At 38.0% G+C, this 21,926-nt stretch overlaps 1 protein-coding gene across 3 annotated transcripts in view; it reads right to left on the reverse strand.

Annotated features, from left to right (window-relative positions):
* Positions 1 to 2,610: 2,610 nt before the first annotated feature.
* LOC134728368 (zinc finger protein 724) overlaps positions 2,611 to 21,926 on the reverse strand; it is a 36,196-nt gene continuing 16,880 nt past the window's right edge. For 2 of the 3 annotated variants that reach the window (XM_063600094.1, XM_063600095.1), the window contains 3 exons: positions 20,018 to 20,144; positions 19,105 to 19,200; positions 2,611 to 11,855 (listed from right to left, as the gene is read on the reverse strand). In XM_063600094.1, the coding sequence (XP_063456164.1) occupies positions 10,222 to 11,855; positions 19,105 to 19,200; positions 20,018 to 20,144 (1,857 nt within the window). In that variant the 3' untranslated portion in view covers positions 2,611 to 10,221. Of the gene's footprint in view, positions 11,856 to 19,096; positions 19,201 to 20,017; positions 20,145 to 21,926 lie in introns of those variants that run through there. The other variant, XM_063600096.1, reaches the window with a different exon arrangement.

Consider the following 21,926-nt stretch of genomic DNA (forward strand, 5'->3'; position numbering starts at 1 on the left):
CCCTGATGAGAGGTGATTATTTATTGCATGAATGAGACCCCCTTTTTTTCCTCTTCCTTGGGATCCTCCTGCCCTCCCTACTGGAAGCAACATGTGAGAGGCAGGAATTATGACAATATACAAACATATTTCCTGCCAGGGGACCACTATAAGAAGCTTACAACATGACCCATCTAGAAGTCACTTACTTCCAGGCCAGCAGGGGTGTTTTTCTATGATGTGTCTTTTTCTCTTAAAAGCATCTCTAATTAAGTTTAGTCCAGTCAGGATAATCTCCCTTTTGATAAACACAAAGTCAAAATAACCTAATTTCATGAGCAATGAATTTCCTACCACAGTAAATCACTTTTTTTGTTGTTGTTGTTGTTGAGATGGAGTCTCACTCTGCGGTCCAGGCTGGAGTGCAGTGGCATGATCTCGGCTCACTGCAATCTTCACCTCACAGATTCAAGTGATTCTCCTGCCTCAGCCTCCAGAGTAGCTGGGATTGCAGGTGCCTTCCACCATGCTTGGCTAATTTTGTATTTTCAGTAGAGATGGGGTTTCACCGTGTTGGCCAGGCTGGTCTCGAACTCCTGACCTCAGGTGATCCACCTGTCTCTGCCTCCCAAAGTGTTGGGATTACAGGCGAGAGCCACCGCGCCCAGCCAGTCACACTTTTTTACACTAAAAAGATAACACCACAGGTATGCAACAGTTGGGAATCCTGGGGATCATCTTCGAATTTTGCTTATCCACCTGAACAGACTTTTCCTTTTTTTGAGATGGAGTTTCACTCTTGTCGCCCAGGTTGGAGTGCAATAGTGTGATCTTGGCTCACTGCAACCTCCACCTCTCGGGTTCAAGCGATTCTCCTGCGTCAGCCTCCTGAGTAGCTGGGATTACAGGCGCCCACCACCACACCCGGCGGTTTTGCCACGTTGGCCAGGCTGGTCTCGAACTCCTGACCTCAGGTGATCCACCCGCCTCGGCCTCCCAAACTGCTGGGATTACAGGTGTGAGCCACCACACCCAGACCTGAATAGACTTTTCAAATTCTTTCAGTTGCTTTTGTTATCTAGGTAAACAAAGATATCTGCAAATAATATTAACTACTTCCCAATTTAATTCATTACATGTATCTTTTTTCTGGCTTAATTTCTTCATGTACCATTTTATAGATTCACACACACACATATATAACAATGAAAATGTATCCAATTATTCTATTTTTATTAATTTGTATTATAAATGAGTATTAAAATAATTCTTTTTTGTTTGAAGGGTTTGTTATTCTTTGTTTTTTTTTTTTTGAGACAGAGTCTCGCCCTGTTCCCCAGGCTGGAATGCAGTGGCGGGATCTCGGCTCACTGCAACGTCCACCTCCTGAGTTCAAGCGATTCTCCTGCCTCAGCCTCCTGGGTAGCTGGGATTACAGGCGCCTGCCACCACGCCCGGCTGACTTTTGGGTTTTTAGTAGAGACAAGGTTACACCATGTTGGCCAGGCTGGTCTCAACCTCCTGATCTCAGGTGATCCACCCACCTCGCCCTCCCAAAGTGCTGGGATTATAGGCGTGAGCCACTGCGCCCAGCAACACAGAACTATTTTTATACATACAAGTCTTTCAACCAATAAATAGATATTTAAATTATCTCTTAAAATGTGGTAGAGATACACAATGGAGTACTATTCAGCCTTAGAAAGGGGTAAATCCTGTCATTTGAAATATACATTTGAAGACATTATGCTAGATGGAATAAGCCTGACACAGAAAGACAAATACTGCATAATCTCATTTATATGTAGAATCTAATAAAATTTAACTCAAAAAAAATAGAAAGTGAAATAATGGTTACCAGAGGCTTGATGTGGTGGGAAGAAATTAGAGTTTTTGATTGAAGGGTACAAAGTTTCAAATAGACAAGGTAAGTAGTTTTTGAGATCTATTTTACAGCAGCGTGACTATAGTAAACCACAATGTAATTGTATTTTAAAATGACTAAGTAAATTTCAAATGTCTTACCACAAAGAATGATAGGTAAGCGAGTTGATAGATGTTATTTAACTCAACTCAATCATTCCATATTACATACATATATTCAAATGTCACATTTTACCCCATAAATTCATTCAACTTTGATTTGCCAATCAAAAATACTATTCATACTTTAAAGAGAAATAAACTTTAAGAAATTTGATGAGAAAAGTGTTCATTTTAAAATCTTAGAAAACATACATATATTTTGCATATATATATATTTCAAATGGCTTGCTCCTTTAATGATGTAAGTAAACTTTTTTTTTTTTTTTGAGACGGAGTCTCACTGTCACCCAGGCTAGAGTTCAGTGGCATGGTCTCTCACTGCAACCTCCGCCTCCCAGGTTCAAGCGATTCTCCTGCCTCAGCCTCCAGAGTAGCTGTGATTACAGGCACCCGCCATCATGCCCAGCTAATTTTTGTAATTTTAGTAGAAACTGGGTTTCACCATGTTGGCCAGGCTGTTCTTGAGCTCCTGACCTCAGGTGATTCACCTGCCTCGGCCTCCCAAAGTGCTGGGTTTACAGGCGTGAGCCACCATGCCCAGCTGTAAGTAAACTTTTAATATAATGAATAGTCTAAACCCAACACTCAGGAATAAAATGTTTATTTTTAATGTTCAAAATACAATACTATAAAAGACTCCAAAGCAACTGCTTACAGTACCATTATTTCTACGTTTCTAAATAAATTATTCCTTCACTTGTTAGTTATTTGAATATATATTTTAAACTACATTTCAATGTATTAAACCAAATGAACATACGTACTTGGCAATAAAAAATTTATTAAACAGGTAGACAAGAAAACAACTTGCCTTCTTTTCTAATTTTAAAACTGACAAACACTCGGCATTTAGGTGCTTATTTGTCTAGTGTTACTGGAGTGCTAAAGTACTCAATGGGAAATCTTTCCGTATTTATATCCATGCTGGGTGTGAATATATGGGAATTTTCCAAGGGTAGTACTATAAACATTCAACTACTATCATATATAGCCCCAGACTGACTGATTAGAATAAACATGGGTTACAAACCACTGATGTGGCCACCTTGTTTTTAGGCTTAACATTGATCATGATCTAACAGAATCAACAAATGAGAGCTATATGCTGGGTGCTCTTCGGGCACCTTTATTTGCATTAATTGCTTTAATTTTACCAAAACCCTAAAGTTGGGGATGCAATCAGTAACCAGCTGATACCGAGTTTCAATCTAACCATTATGCCCAACACCCTGTCACCCAATGCTTGTTTTAAATCCTGACCTAACATTTTGGCTTTAAATTTTTTAATTTAGTAAAAATAAAGATAAATTTACAAACCACTTCTTTTTATCCATAGATAGTATGTAGAACTTAATTTTTGGTTTAAAGTATTCATTACAAAGTCTGAGACAAACACTTCAGTAAGTGAATTATAACATTATTCCTCTTATGACTTAAAAGAACCATTAATTTTACTTTTGAAATAATGAGTGTTTATATTTAAAGTTAAAATGAGCCTATTATTATATAGAAAATTTGTTGTCAGCATGAACCTTGTCATCCACTGAGTGGTCTACAGTTGCTTTCCGAAACACTAATAAGAATACTGTTTCTGATTGAATAATTAAAGAATGTTATGCTTTTTCAGTGACTAAAATAGATTGAAATTACTGATTAGTAACTTACCATGTGGTTTAAGTGTTATTTAATTAAATACATGTGAAGTTTCTCTTAAACTCATTTTAACAAATGACTTCTGTTTTTCACTTCTATTAGAAAAAAGTATTAAAATTTGTTATTAAAAGCCTATAAATTTTATTCAGATCTAAATATAGCGCTAATCTTAAAAGATCTGTATGCTTAGGATTATAAAAAGCCTATTCTCCATTCACACATATAAGATAAATAGCTGCTTTTCAGTAAACCCAATGGGGCAACTGTGACTCACAATTATAAGCTATTAAAATATTAATACTATCACCTAGATGACACTTTTAGGTATCTGCATGTTCAAGTTGTTTAACTTATAATTCAAAAATAATTTTTTATAAACTATAAAAAATAAAAATAATTTTATTTCTTAAATATTGTCATTATTTCTAGTTGACTTAACATTCAATTTTAGAGGCTGTGGCTTTAGAAACAAGAAATGTCATGGTTGACTCCACTTTACTTCCTGCCTTATTTCACACAAACACAGCAGCACAAAAAAGGCCAGAAATGCTACAACTTGACTGGAAATACACCAGTACCTTTCTAGGGAGAATATATGTGGGAGCATATTTACTTGAAATTAATGACATCTTTTGTTGAAGTACAGGCTTCTATATGGCAAGTAATAAATACAAAAATTTTACAGGGCAAAAGAGTAAGAGATATACTCTAAAATTACCTTCTAACCCATTATTGCTTTTATCACTAGCATGGTTGTGACGGAATGAGCATTTGCAGCAGCTTTTTTTTTTTTTTTTGAGACAGAATCTTGCTGTCGACCAGACTGGAGTGCAATGGCATGATCTCAGCTCACTGCAACCTCTGCCTCCCGGGTTCAAGTGATTCTTCTGCCTCAGCCTCCTGAGTAGCTGGGTTACAGGCACGTGCCACCACACCCTGCTAATTTTTGTTATTTTTAGTAGAGATGAGGTTTCACCATGTTGGTCAGGCTGGTCTCAAACTCCTGACCTCGTGATCTGCCCGCCTCGGCCTCCCAAAGTGCTGGGATTACAGGTGTGAGCCACGGTGCCCGGCCTGCAGCACGGTCTTAAATAACCTACACTCTCTGCTTCATCATTTTTGAGATATGGCCATAAGACATTTATGATTTTATTAGAAAAAAATGTTTCCTTTTTCTAATTCAGAAATTTAGCAAAATTTCACAGGTGGATCATGAGGTCAGGAGTTTGAGACCAGCCTGACCAACATGGTGAAACCTAGTCTCTACTAAAAATACAAAAATTAGCCGGATGTGGTGGCACGTGCCTGTAGTCCCAGCTACTTAGGAGGCTGAGGCAGAGTGCAATTGTGCCACTGCACTCCAGCCTGAGCAGCAGAGAGACTCCATCTCAAAAAAAAAAAAAAAAAAGAAAATTGAATCTACAATAACTGTAGTAATTATACTTTGAAATAAATTTAACCAAAAAGTGGAAAAACCTGTGCATTATAATCTAAACAATATTGAAGTATAAAATTAAATACACAAATGGAAAAATATTACCTATAAATGAATTAGCATTATTATTGTTAAATATCTGTATTACACAAAATAATCTACAGACATAATGCAACCTCTATGAAAATACCAGTGACACACTGGTATAAATTTTAAAACATACATCTAAAATTTATATTGTACCACAGAAGACCCAAAGTAGCCAAAGCAATAAAGAAAAAAAAAAGTGTGCTTTGGGAGGCCAAGGCGGGTGGATCACGAGGTCAGGAGATTGAAACCATCCTGACTAACACGGTGAAACCCCGTCTCTACTAAAAATACAAAAATTTATCTGGGCGTGGTGTCGGGCGCCTGTAGTCCCAGCTACTCGGGCGGCTGAGGCAGGAGAATGGCGTGAACCCGGGAGGCGGAGCCGATTGTGCCACTGCACTCCAGCCTGGGAGAAAGTGCGAAACTTCGTCTTAAAACAAAAAAACAAAGAACAAAACAAAAAAGGGTGAAGATATCACCCTACCTGACTTTGAAATATACTAAAAAAGCTATATTAGCTAAAACAGTATGGTAATTGAAGAAAAACAGACACATACTCCAATGGAGCAGGAACCAAAAAAAAGACCAGAAACGGCTGATTTGAAGTTACAACTAAGCCCAGCAGTAATATTTATGGCTTATTACGGAGCATCAAACACTCTTATGTTTCTTTTTTTTTTTTTTGAGGAGTCTCGCTTTGTCACCCAGGCTGGAATGCGGTGGAGCCATCTCAGCTCACTGCAACCTCCGCCTCCTGGGATTAAGCAATTCTCCTGCCGCAGCCTCCCGAATAGCTGAGATTTCAGGCACGTGTCACCACACACAGCTAATTTTTGTTATTTTTAGTAGAGATGGGGTTGTGCCATGTTTGCCAGGCTGGTCTTGAACTCCTGGCCTCAGGTGATCTGCCCACCTTGGCCTCCCAAAGTGCAGGGATTACAAGCATGAGCCACCATACCTGGCCTCACTGTCATGTTTCTTTTGATACATTTATATATAAAAACATTCTCATGACTTATGAAACTTCCCTAGTACTTACCTAAAAAAAAAAAAAATTAATAAATAAGTAAATTCACTTATGTCATCTATAAAAAGTAAAAGGACAATAACTAAAGAAAAGTAGGCTTATATAGGCATCTGCAACTAAAAGAACAAAATGGAATGTTCTACATAAAACAATACATTAATTATGGAATTACTTCTAAAAATTATGTGCACTACTGAATTTTATAAAAAACATTCCTTCCTGGCTAACACGGTGAAACCCCATCTCTACTAAAAATACAAAAAATTAGCCGGGCGTGGTAGCGGGCGCCTGTAGTCCCAGCTACTCGGGAGGCTGAGGCAGGAGAATGGCGTGAACCCGGGAGGCGGAGCTTGCAGTGAGCCGAGATCGCGCCACTGCACTCCAGCCTGGGCGACAGAGCGAGACTCCGTCTCAAAAAAAAAAAAAAGAAAAAAAAAAAAAAAAAAATTCTTATAATCACGACCAACTCATGTAATGGATACTTCATAAACTATAAAACAAAAAATTATAACAAGAAAATTATAGGTCTGGCATGAGTGCCAGGCAAAGAGTTTGTATGGCGAGATTCTGAACCATAAGCCATAAGGTTTTACAGTAATGAATTTAATACAAAGCTGAGAGCATAAATTTGCTTTCAGCATTTTTGAGGTTTTTACTAGCTAGCAAATTAATCACCTTATTAAAATGATTTGTTCCGATATTGCTCTATTCTTCTGAAAATAGGTACAAACTCATGCTCATACAAACACACTCACTCCATAATTTTCTTTCCTAAGGTTTAGAGTAATACATGCTTATTTTTAACTTCATGTAAATCAAAATTAAAAGTCTGTGTGTTTGCAGGCAGAGAGGCCACATGTTCAAATAAAAATATATAAGACATTTATTAAAATACGTATTCAAGACTCACAAATGTATGCATTTTATTCATACTTCTAAATAATATAATCATAGAAATTACCCTGTAGTCAATGTCTATTTATTTATTCATTTTGAGACAAAGTCTCGCTCTGCCACCCAGGCTGGAGTGCAGTGGCACGATCTCAGCTCACCACAACCTCCACCTCCCAAGTTCAAGAGATTCTCCTGCCTCAGACTCCTGAGTAACTGGGATTACAGGTACTCACCACCGTGCCTGGCTAACTTTTCTATTTATAGTACAGACACTGTTTCAACATGTTGGCAACGCTGGTCTTGAACTCCTGACCTCAGGTGATCCACCTGTCTCAGCCTCCCAAAGTGCTAGGATTACTGGCATGAGCCACGGTGTCCGGCCGTCGGTAACAGTTTAGTTGTACATTTTAAACTAACAAAAAGTGTAAAATTAAATTTTCTGTAATACAAAGGATAAATGCTAGAGGTGAGGCAGTCAGTAACAGTTTAGTCGTACATTTTAAAGTAACAAAAAGTGTAAAATTAAATTTTCTGTAATACAAAGGATAAATGCTAGAGGTGATAGATACCTAATTTACCACGAGGTGATTATTATATACTGTATGTATGTATCAAAATATGCCATACGTGGTTTAAATATATACACATACTATGTACCCAAAAATATTAAGTAAATTTAAATGAGAAAGAAAAAATAAAAACTTAACATACAGGAACAACATTCTTTAACTTCTTTGCAGTTTAAAGCCACTAGCAAAAAAGATTACTACAAATACTACTTTATTATGTTAACAAATAATATATTGTTACCATCTTTTACCTACACTCTAAGGTGGAATGGGTTAAGGTTAGCGGCAAAATAATGCTTCATTGAATGCACAATAGTATTTAACGTGTTAAAAATGTTAAATTAAAAAGTTAAGTCTACACATAATTTCAAAGTTTTAAAATGTACTGGATTGTATCACATAAAAGTACAATTAGTAAAATAATACACTATTAAATTTTAACTAAAATTAAAAATATTTTTCTCTCATAATGTAGAGTATTATACTGAACACCTACTTCATGCATTGCTCAATATTATAAGTTAATCACAAAGAGCATCCCTACTTAGATTTTCATCATACATCTTACATTTTAATGTCTTTACTCTTTCATAGAAGAGAGAATATATAACGCCCACCTAATAAAAAAGAATCTCTCATATCTTTCATGCAGGAACAATTCATCACATACTTTCACATGTGAATACAATAGGAATAAAGAAACAGCACGAATTTGAGAGTTGAATTACATCATTATTCACGTATTTAAAAAGTCTATAAAATTTTTTCAAGAAAAAAGTATACTTTGGTGGACAGTGGCTCACGCCTGTAATCCCAGCACTTTGGGAGGCTGAGCCAGGTGGATCACCTGAGGTCAGGGGTTCAAGACAACCTGCCCAATGGCCAAGACCCCATCTCTACTAAAAATACAAAAATTAGCCAGGCATGGTAGCTCATGCCTGTCATCCCAGCTACTTGGGAGGCTGAAGCAGGAGAGTCACTTCAACTGGGAGGCGGAGGCTGCACTCCAACCTGGGTGACAGAGCAAGACTTTGTCTAAAAAAAAACAAAAAACAAAAAACAAAAGTAAAGCCTGGCCAACATGGTGAAACCCTGTCTCTACTAAAAATACTAAAAATTAGCAAGGCATGGTGGTGCACGCCTGTAATCCCAGCTACTCAGAAGGCTGAGGCAGGAGAATCACCTGAACCTGGGAGGTGGAGGTTGCAGTGAGCTGAGATAGCACCACTGCACTCCATCCTGCACGATGGGAACAAGACTCCATCTCAAAAAAAAAAAAAAAAAAAAAAACGTAATTTGAATGTAATAACTCTCCAAAATATCTTATACACTTTTTAAAGTTATATACAAAATATTTATGTACAAACTTCAGTTCTCAATTATTTTCTAAACTCAGCCCTCTGATTTAGTGTACTGTCTGAAGTGTCAGTTGCTTAGATATATCTACTCTGAATTGACATTTACAGACTTAATTTTTTCAAATAATTTTTTATATTACTGCATCTGCAAAAACATATTTTAGTATGAACTCTCTGGTGTTTCCTAGGCTGTAGTTTGTAAAAAAATGTTTTTCCAAATTTACTACCTTTGCAGAGATTTTCTTCAAGATAAATTATCTGATGTTGAAGAAAGCTGGAGCAACTACTTCAGGGTTTTCCTCTAGAACAAAATGTGTAAAATAAGATCTGTAATACAAGTAATGGTACCACAACACTCTTCATATTAGTTTTTTTTTTTTCTTTGAGATGGAGTGCAGCTGGAGTGTCCAGGCTGGAGTGTGGTGGCACAAACTCAGCTCACTGCAACCTCTGCCTCCCAGGTTCAGGCGATTCTCCTATCTCAACCACCGAGTAGCTGGGATTAGTCATGCACTACCACACCCACCTAATTTTTGTATTTTGGGTAGAGATGGAGTTTCACCATGTTGGCCAGGCTGGTCTTGAACTTCTGACCTCAAGTAAACCACCTGCCTTGGCCTCCAAAGTGCTGAAATTACAGGCCTGAGCCACCATGCCCAGCTTACACTCTTGATATTTTAATGCTTGTCTTCAAAATAAATACTCTTCTTCACTTTAAAGGCTTATATTTTCTGAAAAATCTATTGACAGTAATTTCATCTTTAATGCTTCTATTAAGTATGAACTCTCTGATATTGAATAAGATGTGAACAGATATTAATGGCTTCTTCACATTCTTTACATTTGCATAATTTTTCTCAAGTATACATCATTTCCTGTCCAATAAAGTGTCAGCATTGGTAAAAAGTTTTGCCACATTCTTCACACTTGTAGAGGTTTCCTCTACTATATTTTACCTACAATCAAGTATGACAACCATTTAAAGGTGTTTAGAAATGTAGAGGTGTTGTCAACTGCACTGTTATATCTTTCAGGTTTGTACGGTTTCTCTCCAGTAATTCTCTTCGTTGGCCAGGATGGTCTCAATCTCTTGATCTTGTGATCCACCCGCCTTGGCCTCCCAAAGTGCTGGGATTACAGGTGTGAGCCACCAAGCCTGGTCCATTTTTCTTATTTGTCAGATTTTTCTACAGCATGAATTTTCTTGTGTGTAGTAAGGTTTGAGCATTGGTTAAAAGCTTTGCCACATTCTTTACATTTGTAGGGTTTCTCTCCAGTATGAATTACCTTATGTTTAGTCAGAGTTGAGGACCAATTAAAGGCTTTGCCACATTCTTCACATTTGTAGGGTTTCTCTCCAGTATGAATTATCTTATGTTGAGTAAGGTTTGAGTATTGGTAAAAAGCTTTGCCACATTCTTCACATTTGTAGGGTTTCTCTCCAGCATGAATTATCTTATGTCTAGCAAGTGTTGAGGATTGGTTAAAAGCTTTGCCACATTCTTTACATTTGTAGGGTTTCTCTCCAGTATGAATTTTCTTATGTGTTGTAAGGTGTGAGGACAGGTTAAAAGCTTTGCCACATTCTTCACATTTGTAGGGTTTCTCTCCAGTATGAATTATCCTATGTTCAGTAAGGTTTGAGGACCGCTTAAAAGCTTTGCCACATTCTTTACATTTGTAGGGTTTCTCTCCAGTATGAATTATCTTATGTGTAGTAAGTTGTGAGAACTGGTTAAAGGCTTTGCCACATTCTTCACATTTGTAGGGTTTCTCTCCGGTATGAATTCTTTTATGTGTGGTGAGGTGTGAGGATGTGTTAAAGGCTTTGCCACATTCTTCACATTTGTATGGTTTTTCTCCAGTATGAATTCTCTTATGTTGAGTAAGAGTTGAGGACACGTTAAAGGCTTTGCCACATTCTTCACATTTGTAAGGTTTCTCTCCAGTATGAATTCTCTTATGTTGAGTAAGGGTTGAGGACACATTAAAGGCTTTGCCACATTCTTCACATTTATAAGGTTTATCACCAGTATGAATTCTCTTATGTTTAGTAAGGTTCGAGGATTGGTTAAAAGCTCTGCCACAATGTTCACATATGTAGGGCTTCTCTCCAGCATGAATTATCTTATGTCTAGTAAGGGTTGACGATTGGTTAAAAGCTTTGCCACATTCTTTACATTTGTAGGCATTCTCTCCAGTATGAATTATCTTATGTGTAGTAAGGTGTGAGGATATGTTAAAAGTTTTTCCACATTCTTCACGTTTGTAGGATTTCTCTCCAGTATGAATTATCTTATGTGTGTTAAGGTGGGAGGACTTGTTAAAGGCTATGCCACATTCTTCACATTTGTAGTGTTTTTGTCCTGTATGAATTCTCTTATGTTGAGAAAGGGTTGAGGACACATTAAAGGCCTTGCCACATTCTTCAAGTTTGTAGGAATTGACAGTAGTGTGAATTCTTTTATGTTGAGTTAGGTGTGAAAGAACACAAAATGACTTGCCACATTCTTTACATTTGAAAGGATTCTTTTCAGTCTTATGTCTATTTGAATTTGAAAATTTATGAAAGTCTTTCACATATTTATCACATTGAAATATTTTGCTCTGGGTAGTTGTCAAACACTGGTTAAATCCATTATAACTTCCTTTGTGAACCTTATACTCATCCACACTTTTATAGCCTTTTTTAAACTGTAAATTGTGATGTCCACATTTTTCATATTTTCTCAGTATTATTCTTTGCAAAGAAGCTTTTATGCTCTGCTCTGGCCAAAGGTCTTGGGCAAAATAACAACACATACCTGAAAGAAATAAAAATAACAACTTACTCCACATACTAGACTCAGATACATATTCTTTATACATCTAACCTACAAAACTATACAAACTACATAAACAAGATTGCATAAGAAGGCCAGGCATGGTAGCTAATGCCTGTACTCCCAGCACGTTGAAAGGCTGAGATGGGCAGATCACCTGAAGTCAGGAGTTTGAGACCAGTCTGGCCAACTGGTGAGACCCATCTTTACTAAAAAATACAAAAAAATTAGCCGGGCATGATAGCATGCACCTGTAATCCCAGGTACTCAGGAGGCTGAGGCAGAAGAATCGCTTGAACCTGAGTGGCAGAAGTTGCAGTGAGCTGATATCACACCAATGCACTCCACGCTGGAGAACAGAGCAAGACTTTGACTCAAAAAACAAACAAACAAACAAAAAACTGCATAACAAAATACCAAAGGCCCTAATTTCCTTATAGACATATGAATATAAGAAAAATACACAGACCAAAATACATTTGTGAAAAATTTATAAATGAGTTAAGTGTGTACAGTGCCCCAGGAGGTGAGTACAATGCAGAGCCACAAAGAATAAAGAGAAAAGTCTGTTATGTTTACCTAACACAGCTCATCCCTCTCCCCAATATAATATAGTGCCTTTAGAAGTGAACACCCAGCCAGGCAGGGTGGCTCAGGCCTGTAATCCCAACACTTTGGGGTGCCGAGGTGGGCCGATCACCTGAGGTCAGGAGTTTGGAACCAGCCTGGCCAATATGGCGAAACCCCGTCTCTACTAAAAACACAAAAATTAGCCAGGCGTGGTGGTGGGCACCTGTAGTCGCAGCTACTTGGGAGGCTAAGGCAGGAGAATCGCTTGAACCTGGGAGGCGGATGTTGCAGTGAGCCGAGAGCACACCACTGCATTCCAGCCTGGGCAACAGAGCAAGACTCCGTCTCAAACAAAAAAACAAACAAACAACAACAACAACAACAACAAAACCCCACCAAATCTGTTGACAATGCTATGAAAATGAAACTTATGTTGATTGTTGATGGAAAACAAGGATGCAGCCATTATTTTAAAATGTTATGTTTCACACATAATTAAAAATAGAATTATAATTAAATACAGCAATCCCATTTATTAATCTATATCCAAAGTATGCAACACAGGACCTAGAAGAGATATGTAAACATCTATCTTTATTGTACCAGCATTCACAAAAGCCAAAAGGCTGAAGTAACCCAGATGTCTTTTGATTCATAAACGTATCAAAAAATGTGACATATACATACAATGGAATTTTATTCAGCCTTAAAAAAATCGTGGCCGTGCATAGTGGCTCATATTTGTAATCCTAGCACTTTGGGAGGCAGAAGCGGGTGGATCACCTGAGGTCAGGAGTTCCAGACCAGCCCGGGCAACGGTGAAACCCCATTTCTATAGAATACAAAAAAATTTATCCGGGCATGATGGTGGGTGCCTGTATTCCCCACTACTCAGGAGGCTGAGGTGGCAGAATTGCCTGAACCTGGGAGGCGGAGGTTCCAATGAGCCGAGATAGCACCATTGCACTCCAGCCTGGGCAACAAAACAAGACTCCGTCTCAAAAAACAAAAAACAAACAAAAACCACTTGTAAAATTCTAAGATAAACTTTGAGAATATTTTATCACCTAAAATAAGACAGTAACAGAATGATGCATACTATATGATTCCACTTATATGAGATATGTTATAAAGAGTCACACTCATAAAAACAAAGTAGAAGAGTGTTTGTCAAGGGCTGAGGAGAGGGGAAAATGGGCAGTTGTTACTTAATGGATATTGAGTTTTCATTTTACAGATGAAAAATTTCTAGAAGTGTTTTGCATAACCAGGTGAATATACTGTCACCCAAGCTGAAATACAGCGGCAAGATTATGGCTTACTGTAGCCTCAAACTCCCAGCCTCAAGTAATCCTACCCCTTCAATTCCCCAAGCTGCTAGGACCACAGGCGCACACCACCCCATGCCTGGTTATTTTTGAAAAAAATTTTCTAGAGAGAGGGTCTTTTTTTTTTTTTTTTTGAGATGGAGTCTCGCTCTGTCCCCCAGGCTGGAGTGCAGTGGCTGAATCTCGGCTCACTGCAAGCTCCACCTCCTGGGTTAATGCCATTCTCCTGCCTCAGCCTCCCCAAAAGCTGGGACTACAGGCGCCCTCCACCATGCCAGGCTAGTTTTTTGTATTTTTAGTAGAGACAGGGTTTCACTGTGTTAGCCACAATGGTCTCGACCTCCTGACCTCGTGATCTGCCCACCTCGGCGTCCCAAAGTGCTGGGATTACAGGCGTGAGCCACCGCGCCCAGCCCGAGAGAGGGTCTTTACGGGTGGGCCAGGCTTGTCTCAAACTTTTGGGCTAAAGTGATTCTCTTGTCTTGGCCTCTCAAAATCCTGGAATTACAGATGTGAGCCACCACCATGCATAGTCCTAATATGTACACTTAAATAGATTTAAGATGGTAAATTTTATGTCATCTGTTTTTACAATTTTGTAGAAGAAGAACCGAAAAAAGTAAAGAATTATAAATCTTTTCAAAAATTAACTTCAAATAACAAAAGTGATCTGAAAGGAACACAAAGGAAATGTACATTCATTATTAAACACAGTGTGGAAATAAGATTATTTTCACAACTACTCACTTATATAAGACAAAACAACCACTGAAAACAGCTAAGAAAAAATATATACAAGATAGGCCATAACCATAATTAGGGTCATATTTATAAATAAAAAACACATACATATATAATCTGATTGTGATAGACATATAGCTAATTTATTTCTTAATTAAGCCCTATGTTGACTTAAAGTCTACAAACAGAATTACAAATTGTCTAAAATTTTAATATGTAAGTAAAACCAAAAACACAATAGATTCATTTTAAGAAACCAACACTAAAAAAAACACATGAAGAACTGCAAAATAATAAGGGAAACGTTTACTCAAACTCTGGTAAGCAACATTAATGGACCATTAAAAAAGAATTTGTCTAGATAACTACAATATTTGACTGTAACTGTGTACTCATGGAAGGCAGGTATTATGAATCACTGGCATTAACTATATGGTAGTTAAAATTTCAGAGAAAATGCAGTATAACCATAAATAGAAGACTCTAATGAGAAACTTTTAATAAATAAGCATTATAAAAACTAGAGGTAGTTTTCATGTTTTAAATGTATGTTATTCTTATACAAAATGAAACTGCTGTAATTCAAATTTAGAAGCAGGCCAGGCGTGGTGGCTCACGCCTGTAATCCCAGCACTTTGGGAGGCCAAGGCAGGCGGATCACTTGAGGTCAGGAGTTCGAGACCAGCCTGGCCAACATGATGAAACCCCATCTCTACTAAAAATACAAAAAACTAGCCAGGCGTGGTGGTGCATGTCTGTAATCCCAGCTACTTGGGAGGCTGAGGCAGAAGAATCACTTGAACCCAGGAGGTGGAGGTTGCAGTGAGCCGAGATCACGCCATTGCACTCCAGCCTGGGCAACAGAGTGAGACTCCATCTCAAAAAAAAAAAACAAAAACAAAAAAACAAATTAAATTATATTGCTAAATTAAAAAGAAGTAAATATATTTTTGCAGAATATAATTAAAGCCTCTGATATATATAAAACAAATATTTGGGAATAAATTATGTTTTTATTTAGATATAGTCTGAAGAAAGTGGGTGCAAATCCTGTAATTCCTATTTGCCTGCAGCAAACAAATGTATAAGTAACTATTTTAGTAAATATGGAGTGCCTACTAAGTATCTAATTTACTTCAGGCATAACATTTAAATTCTGACATATGTGTCAATCTAAAATTAATTCTGACATATGTGTCAATCTAAAATTACAGACAAATTTGAAATAGAAAATAGAAAAATGAATAGAGTGACATTAGTTTGACGGAAAAATAAAAGGTGACCTATTTTCTTAACCCGACAGCAAGAAAATTTGTCAGGAATCCCTGACAAAAATGCCTTTATGAGAGAGCCAAGCATCATGTCTCACACCTGTAATGACAGCTATATGGTACATTGAGGTTGGAGAATTTCTTCAGGCCAAAATTTCAAGACCAGCTTGGGGTATGTAGCAAGTCCTCATCTCCAAAATAAGTGCCTTTAAGAGAGCTTTAAAGGCCGAGTGTGGTGGCTCACGCCTGTAATTCCAACACTTTGGGAGGCTGAGACAGGTGGGTCACCTGAGGTCAGGAGTTCGAGACCAGCCTGGCCAACATGGTGAAACACTTTCCCTACTAAAAATACAAAAATTAGCCAGGCGTGGTGGCGCATGCCTGTAATCCCAGCTACTCGGGAGGCTGAGACAGCAGAATTGATCGAACCCAGCCGGGAGGCAGAGGTTGCAGTGAGCCATGATCGGGCCACTGCACTCCAACCTGGGTGACAGAGATGAGACTTCGTCTCAAAAAAAAAAAAAAGGCCGGGCTCAGTGGCTTATGCCTGTAATCTCAGCACTTTGGGAGGCTGAGGCGGGTGTCGATCATCTGAGGTCAAGGAATTCGAGACCAGCCTGGCCAACATGGCGAAACCCTGTCTCTACTAAAAATACAAAAATTATCCGGGCATGGCCGGGCACGATGACTCACACCTGTAATCCCAGCACTTTGGGAGGCTAAGGCGGGAGGATCACCTGAGGTCAGGAGTTTGAGACCAGCTGGCCAACATCGTGAAACCCCGTCTCTACTAAAAATACAAAAATTAGCCAGGTGTGGTAGCATGTACCAGCTGCTTGGGAGGCTGAGGCAGGAGAATCGCTTGAACCTGGGAGGAGGACGTTGCAGTGAGCTGCGATTGAGCCACTGCACTCCAGCCTGGGTGACAGAGCGAGACGGCAAGCCCCACTTCCAAAAAAAAAAAAAAAATTATCCGGGCATGGTGGCGCGTGCTTATAATCCCAGCTACTGGGGGGCTGAGGTAGGAGGATCACCTGAACCTGGGAGGCGGAGGTTACAGTGAGTTGAGATGGTGCCACTGCACTCCAGTCTAAGGAACAGAGTGAGACTCCGTCTCAAAAGAAAAAAAAAAAAGAGAGATTGAGAGAGAGAGCTTTGAGATCCAGGGAGGGAGTTGTGAAACTCTGATAATGCCCAAGACTGAGGAGCATCCTTTTCAGAAGGCAGGCATTCATTCAGGTGGTAAACTACAGGACCTCTGTTCTTGGCTACAGACTGAAAAATAGCCTACCCAACTTGGTCCCACTGAGAATACTGAACTTACCCTGTAACCATCTCAAACTCCTCCCAGTCACAGTCTGGGAGAGGTCCTGCCCTTCCAGAGGCCTGGAGGAAGACACCCATTTATAGCCATGCAGGCAGGTTTGCAAGACCTTAGCCTTTACTGTGGTCCCTGAAGCAGTTCCATGACTCAGTTCAAGGCCAGTTCTGCCTACACAGAAACCTACACAGTGACCTGGCAAAATCCTCTTTGATACTAAGTGAAAGCCATACTCATTCACATCCTGATGTAAGGCTCACCATATGCAGACCTGACTACAGAAACCTGCCTAGTGTCTGCCCTACAGACCAAAGTCCTGAAGGATATTCAGCCTGTCCAAAAATAAAATGCAAATTACAACGACACAATCCCCTTGTAACAAGCCAACTAAAGGTAAACCCTTGTGCAGACATAGCAGCCTTGTGAGCAACCTACAACCCCTCTTCATTACAAACCCATAGGGCATCCCATTATCCTGGGTGCCCAACAAAAGATCTTTTACCTCCTGAAACCAGTTTATAAAAACTTGAAGAGGTGTTTGTTTCTTGAAATTCACAGACACCAGTGCAAAACTATATTGTGCCCAGTGTCAATGCTTCTATTTTAAAATAGCACTGAAAGTATGTAGCAGAATAATTAGGACAACTTTTAAAAAGCCATTAAAATTGAAGACAAATAGGTAAAAAGTTGCTGTTTGTAGATCATATAATCTCATATATAAAAAATCATACACAGTACATTTAAACAGGTCTAAACTAATTAATATACTCAGTAAATTAGCAAAATATAAAATTAACATACATTTATAAGATATGGTTCCATAAACTTAAACTATCTGATAAAATAAAGGAGGAAAACAATCTTATTGATAATAGCATTAAAATAATAAATTTCTTAGAACAAATTTAACCAAGGATCTAAAAAGCCTTTACAATAAATGATGTATCAATGGAGGAAATTAGAAAAGACACAAATTTTAAAATATTTTGTGTGTATGGATTGAAAGAATAAATATTGTTAAAGTGCCATATTATCCAAAGTGATCTACAGATTTAATAAACTCCCTATCAAAATTCCAGTGGTATTTGTTTTCATAGTAATGAAAAACACAATCATAAAATTTACTTGAAACTTCAATAAACTCTGAATAATGAAAGCAATCTTGAGGAAAAAGAACAAAGGATGAGGACAACGTACTTTATAATTTCAAACTATATTTCAAGACTATAGTAATAAAAACAGGAAGGAATGTGCAGAAAAAATGAACAAAAAAAAGAAACAGAAACCACTATTCTCACATATTTCAGACATGATGTAGAAAGAAAACTTAATAGTTTAACATAGAGTTTCTTAAAATTTCACAGATATTTATGTGTCCACCAAAACATTAAAAAAGCAGATTTTGTAGTCTTGTATATGCCAAAAAGGGGACTTTGGTTCTCACTGAAAACTTGAAGAAAGATAACGGAAGGGAAAGTATATTCCTTAGAAAAGTTAGAAGGATAAGACAAAAGATACCCCTATGCAAGAGAAAAAATAAAATAAACTATTTTATTTTCCCAGAAACTATTTTCCTTGGAGCACAACTCCCAAATTGTATTTCTTATTTTTATTCGTTTATTTATTTATTTATCTGAGACGGAGTTTCGCTCTTGTTGCCCAGGCGGCAGTGCAATGGCGTGATCTCAGCTCACCACAACCTCTGCCTCCCAGGTTCAAGCGATTCTCCTGCCTCAGCCTCCCAAGTAGCTGGGACTACAGGCATGCGCCACCACACCCAGCTAATTTTGTATTTTTAGTAAAGACGGGGTTTCTCCATGTTGGTCAGGCTGGTCTCGAACACCTGACCTTAGGTCATCTGCCCGCCTTGGCCTCTCCAAGTGCTGGGATTACAGGCATGAGCCACCACACCTGGCCCCAAATCGTATTTCAAAAACTGACTTTCTCCTTGACATTTGGACCTCTCATCTGTGTCATCTGTCATATTCACTCTCACCTACCTGGGGGTTTGGCCACCATCTCATGTCTCTCCATATTCCAGGGCTCTTTGCCTTGCTCCAGACAGGTGATCAGGTCTGGCTTAGAGACAGCAATACCTGTTTTATTAAAAATAAATAACATGAATGTTGCTCATATTCTTCAAATAATGTGCTCAGTAAAAAGGGTGTAATTAATAGAATACTAAATTAATTACAAAATACAAATTTAAAACAAATTTCTAAATATTTAGACACTATTTTAAATTTGTAGGTCCTTAATTTTACTACTTAGTAGTACTGAATCAAAAACTGGAGATGACAATTAGATTTTAAGGTATAGAAAACAATATTTTATGCCACTAAATTTCTGGAATTACCACTAATTTAGAGTGAAGGATACAGATCAGCTCAGGAATATAAAAAGTCCAGATCACAATGAAACATCTTGAATTTTTTTTTTCTACATTGACAAATCCCCAAGATTTTCTTTCTCTCCCTTTTTTTTTTTTTTTTTTTTTTGAGATGGAGTCTCACTCTGCCACCCAGGCTGGAGTGCAGTGGTACGATCTCGGCTCACTGCAACCTCCACCTCCCGGGTTCAAGTGATTCTCTTGCCTCAGCCTCCCAAGTAGCTGGGACTACAGGCGTGCACCACTACACCTGGCTAATTTTTGTATTTTTTAAAGTAGAGATGGGGTTTCACCATGTTGGCCAGGCTGGTCTTGAACTCCTGACCTCAGGTGATCCACCCGCCTTGGCCACCCAAAGTGCTAGGATTACAGGCATAAGCCACCGCGCTTGGTCCCCAAGATTTTCTTAGAAATAGAGATCTGATACTCATTTATGCAAAGATCAATTACCAAAAAACATCCTACAAAAAAACAAACGAAATATTTAGGGTAGATTAGGAATTGTGTATTGAAGTTATTCTCACCCAGGAAGACCAGGTTTCTGTAGTTCTCTAACATCACGTTCCTATATAAATTCTGCTGTGCAGTGTCCAGGCATTGCCACTCCTCCACAGAGAATTCTATGGCCACATCCATAAACGTCAATGGTCCCTGAAAAGTACACACACATATTTACGAAGTGGCCATGGGCAAAATTTTTAATTTGATTCAAGATGAAATGAAAGACTAAGGAGTACTCGTTCTGACTTATAAAAGTGAATGAAATTATCCAAATGAAGTAATTTTAAAGACAGAAATATTCTCTGATGTACTCTCTAACTCTGAGAAAAGACTAGAATAAGATCTACAACATCAATTTATATATGATACTTTTCTGGATAATAAAATATAAAATTAAGGACATGAACACAGGCATGTACATTCTGGAGTGCTATATTCACACTATAAAGAATGAGTTCTGTTGAGATGAAAGACATGTCGAGTTACAAGGTACATCTCAAATTTTAATGTGTACAATAAACTGGAAATCTTGTTATGCTTTTTTTTTTTTGCAGAAGATCTGGAATAAAGTCTGAGTTGCTGAATTTTTAATAAGCTCACAAGTAATGCCAATGATTTTGCCCCAAAGAAAAATATTTTATCAAACATCCAATAAGTGAAATAACCTGTTTTTTCCCCCCAGTTTTTATGGCCTATAAGAGAGAGATGACAGCCTTCATTTTCCAAAAACAGATATATGCAAAGAAACCCTAAGAAAGAAGAGCAGCTGTCAGGATTACATTTGATAATTTATACAAATCAGCTGCATAAAGATACTTAATAATGAAGAAAACATAATTAACTGTATAGTGAAAAAATCTGTCAGACAGCTCTTTAACCAAGTGAATCATTAACATCAACTGCACTAGGACAAATTTTTACGGTGTGCTAAAACACACAGAAGGACACACAGCATCGCTGCTGGAATATTGTTCCCAATAAGTAAATTATAGTCTAAATTCAACCATATGGAAACATCAGTTTTATGCAAAGTTCAAGATACAGGTATCTTCTATCTTGATACAGGATATCTTAAGATACAGGAATCTTCTATTCAAGATACCTGTATCTTCTATGTTCTGTAATGTTTAATAGTGATTTTAAGTAGTCTTTCTTTAGCACCCTAGAGAACAGGTATCTCCTGATAATTTTTTTCAGAACTTTCTGGGTAATAAATGCCATCCTGTTTAAATAAGCATTTTCTTAATTCTGTTCTGCATAGGGCTAATAGCAAACACAAACGGAACTTCAACATTACATGTTCTCCATCTTTACTAAGGATCCCAGCTTTTCCCCAATAGTAATCTTGAGTATCCACACTTTTCTAAGTTCAACAGCCACAAAAAGAACACTTTTAATACTGCAGATCATAAATTAATGGTGATAATTTTGCAAGGCATATAAAAAGCCAAAATGTAAAAAATTTAGAGAAGGCTCTGGTATATAGGAAAGAAATATTTTTCTTGATTATCATAAGAATTTTAAAAAGTAGTTAAAACAAACTCATTAGGGAGAAAAAAAACACAAGAATAGAAGTCAAGGTTTGCAAGTACTAAACACACAGCATTCCGGAGGCAGGGTGGATACAGCTCTTGATCTGAGACATGTTTAGCTGGAAAAAAAAATGCCACTTTTTCCTCTATCTCCTCCTTCTCTTGGATTTATTTTCAGATGAGATTTTCTGGACAAATTACACCTGCATCTTGAGAAAATGCCACCTGTTTACATGCTACGACCACACCCACAGGCAGAAGGACCAAGACCCTCAGAAAAAGTCCACCCATTTCTGGGTGAATCTTCAGAAAAGATTCAGAAACAATGAAGAGAAAAATAGAAGTTTCTCCTTTCCTGTCCTTAGGTACCCTCCCCACCACAGACACCAGCAATTTCTGC

The sequence above is a fragment of the Pan paniscus genome, chromosome 20 (assembly GCF_029289425.2).
Source record: "Pan paniscus chromosome 20, NHGRI_mPanPan1-v2.0_pri, whole genome shotgun sequence".
NCBI classification, from domain to species: Eukaryota; Metazoa; Chordata; class Mammalia; order Primates; family Hominidae; genus Pan; species Pan paniscus.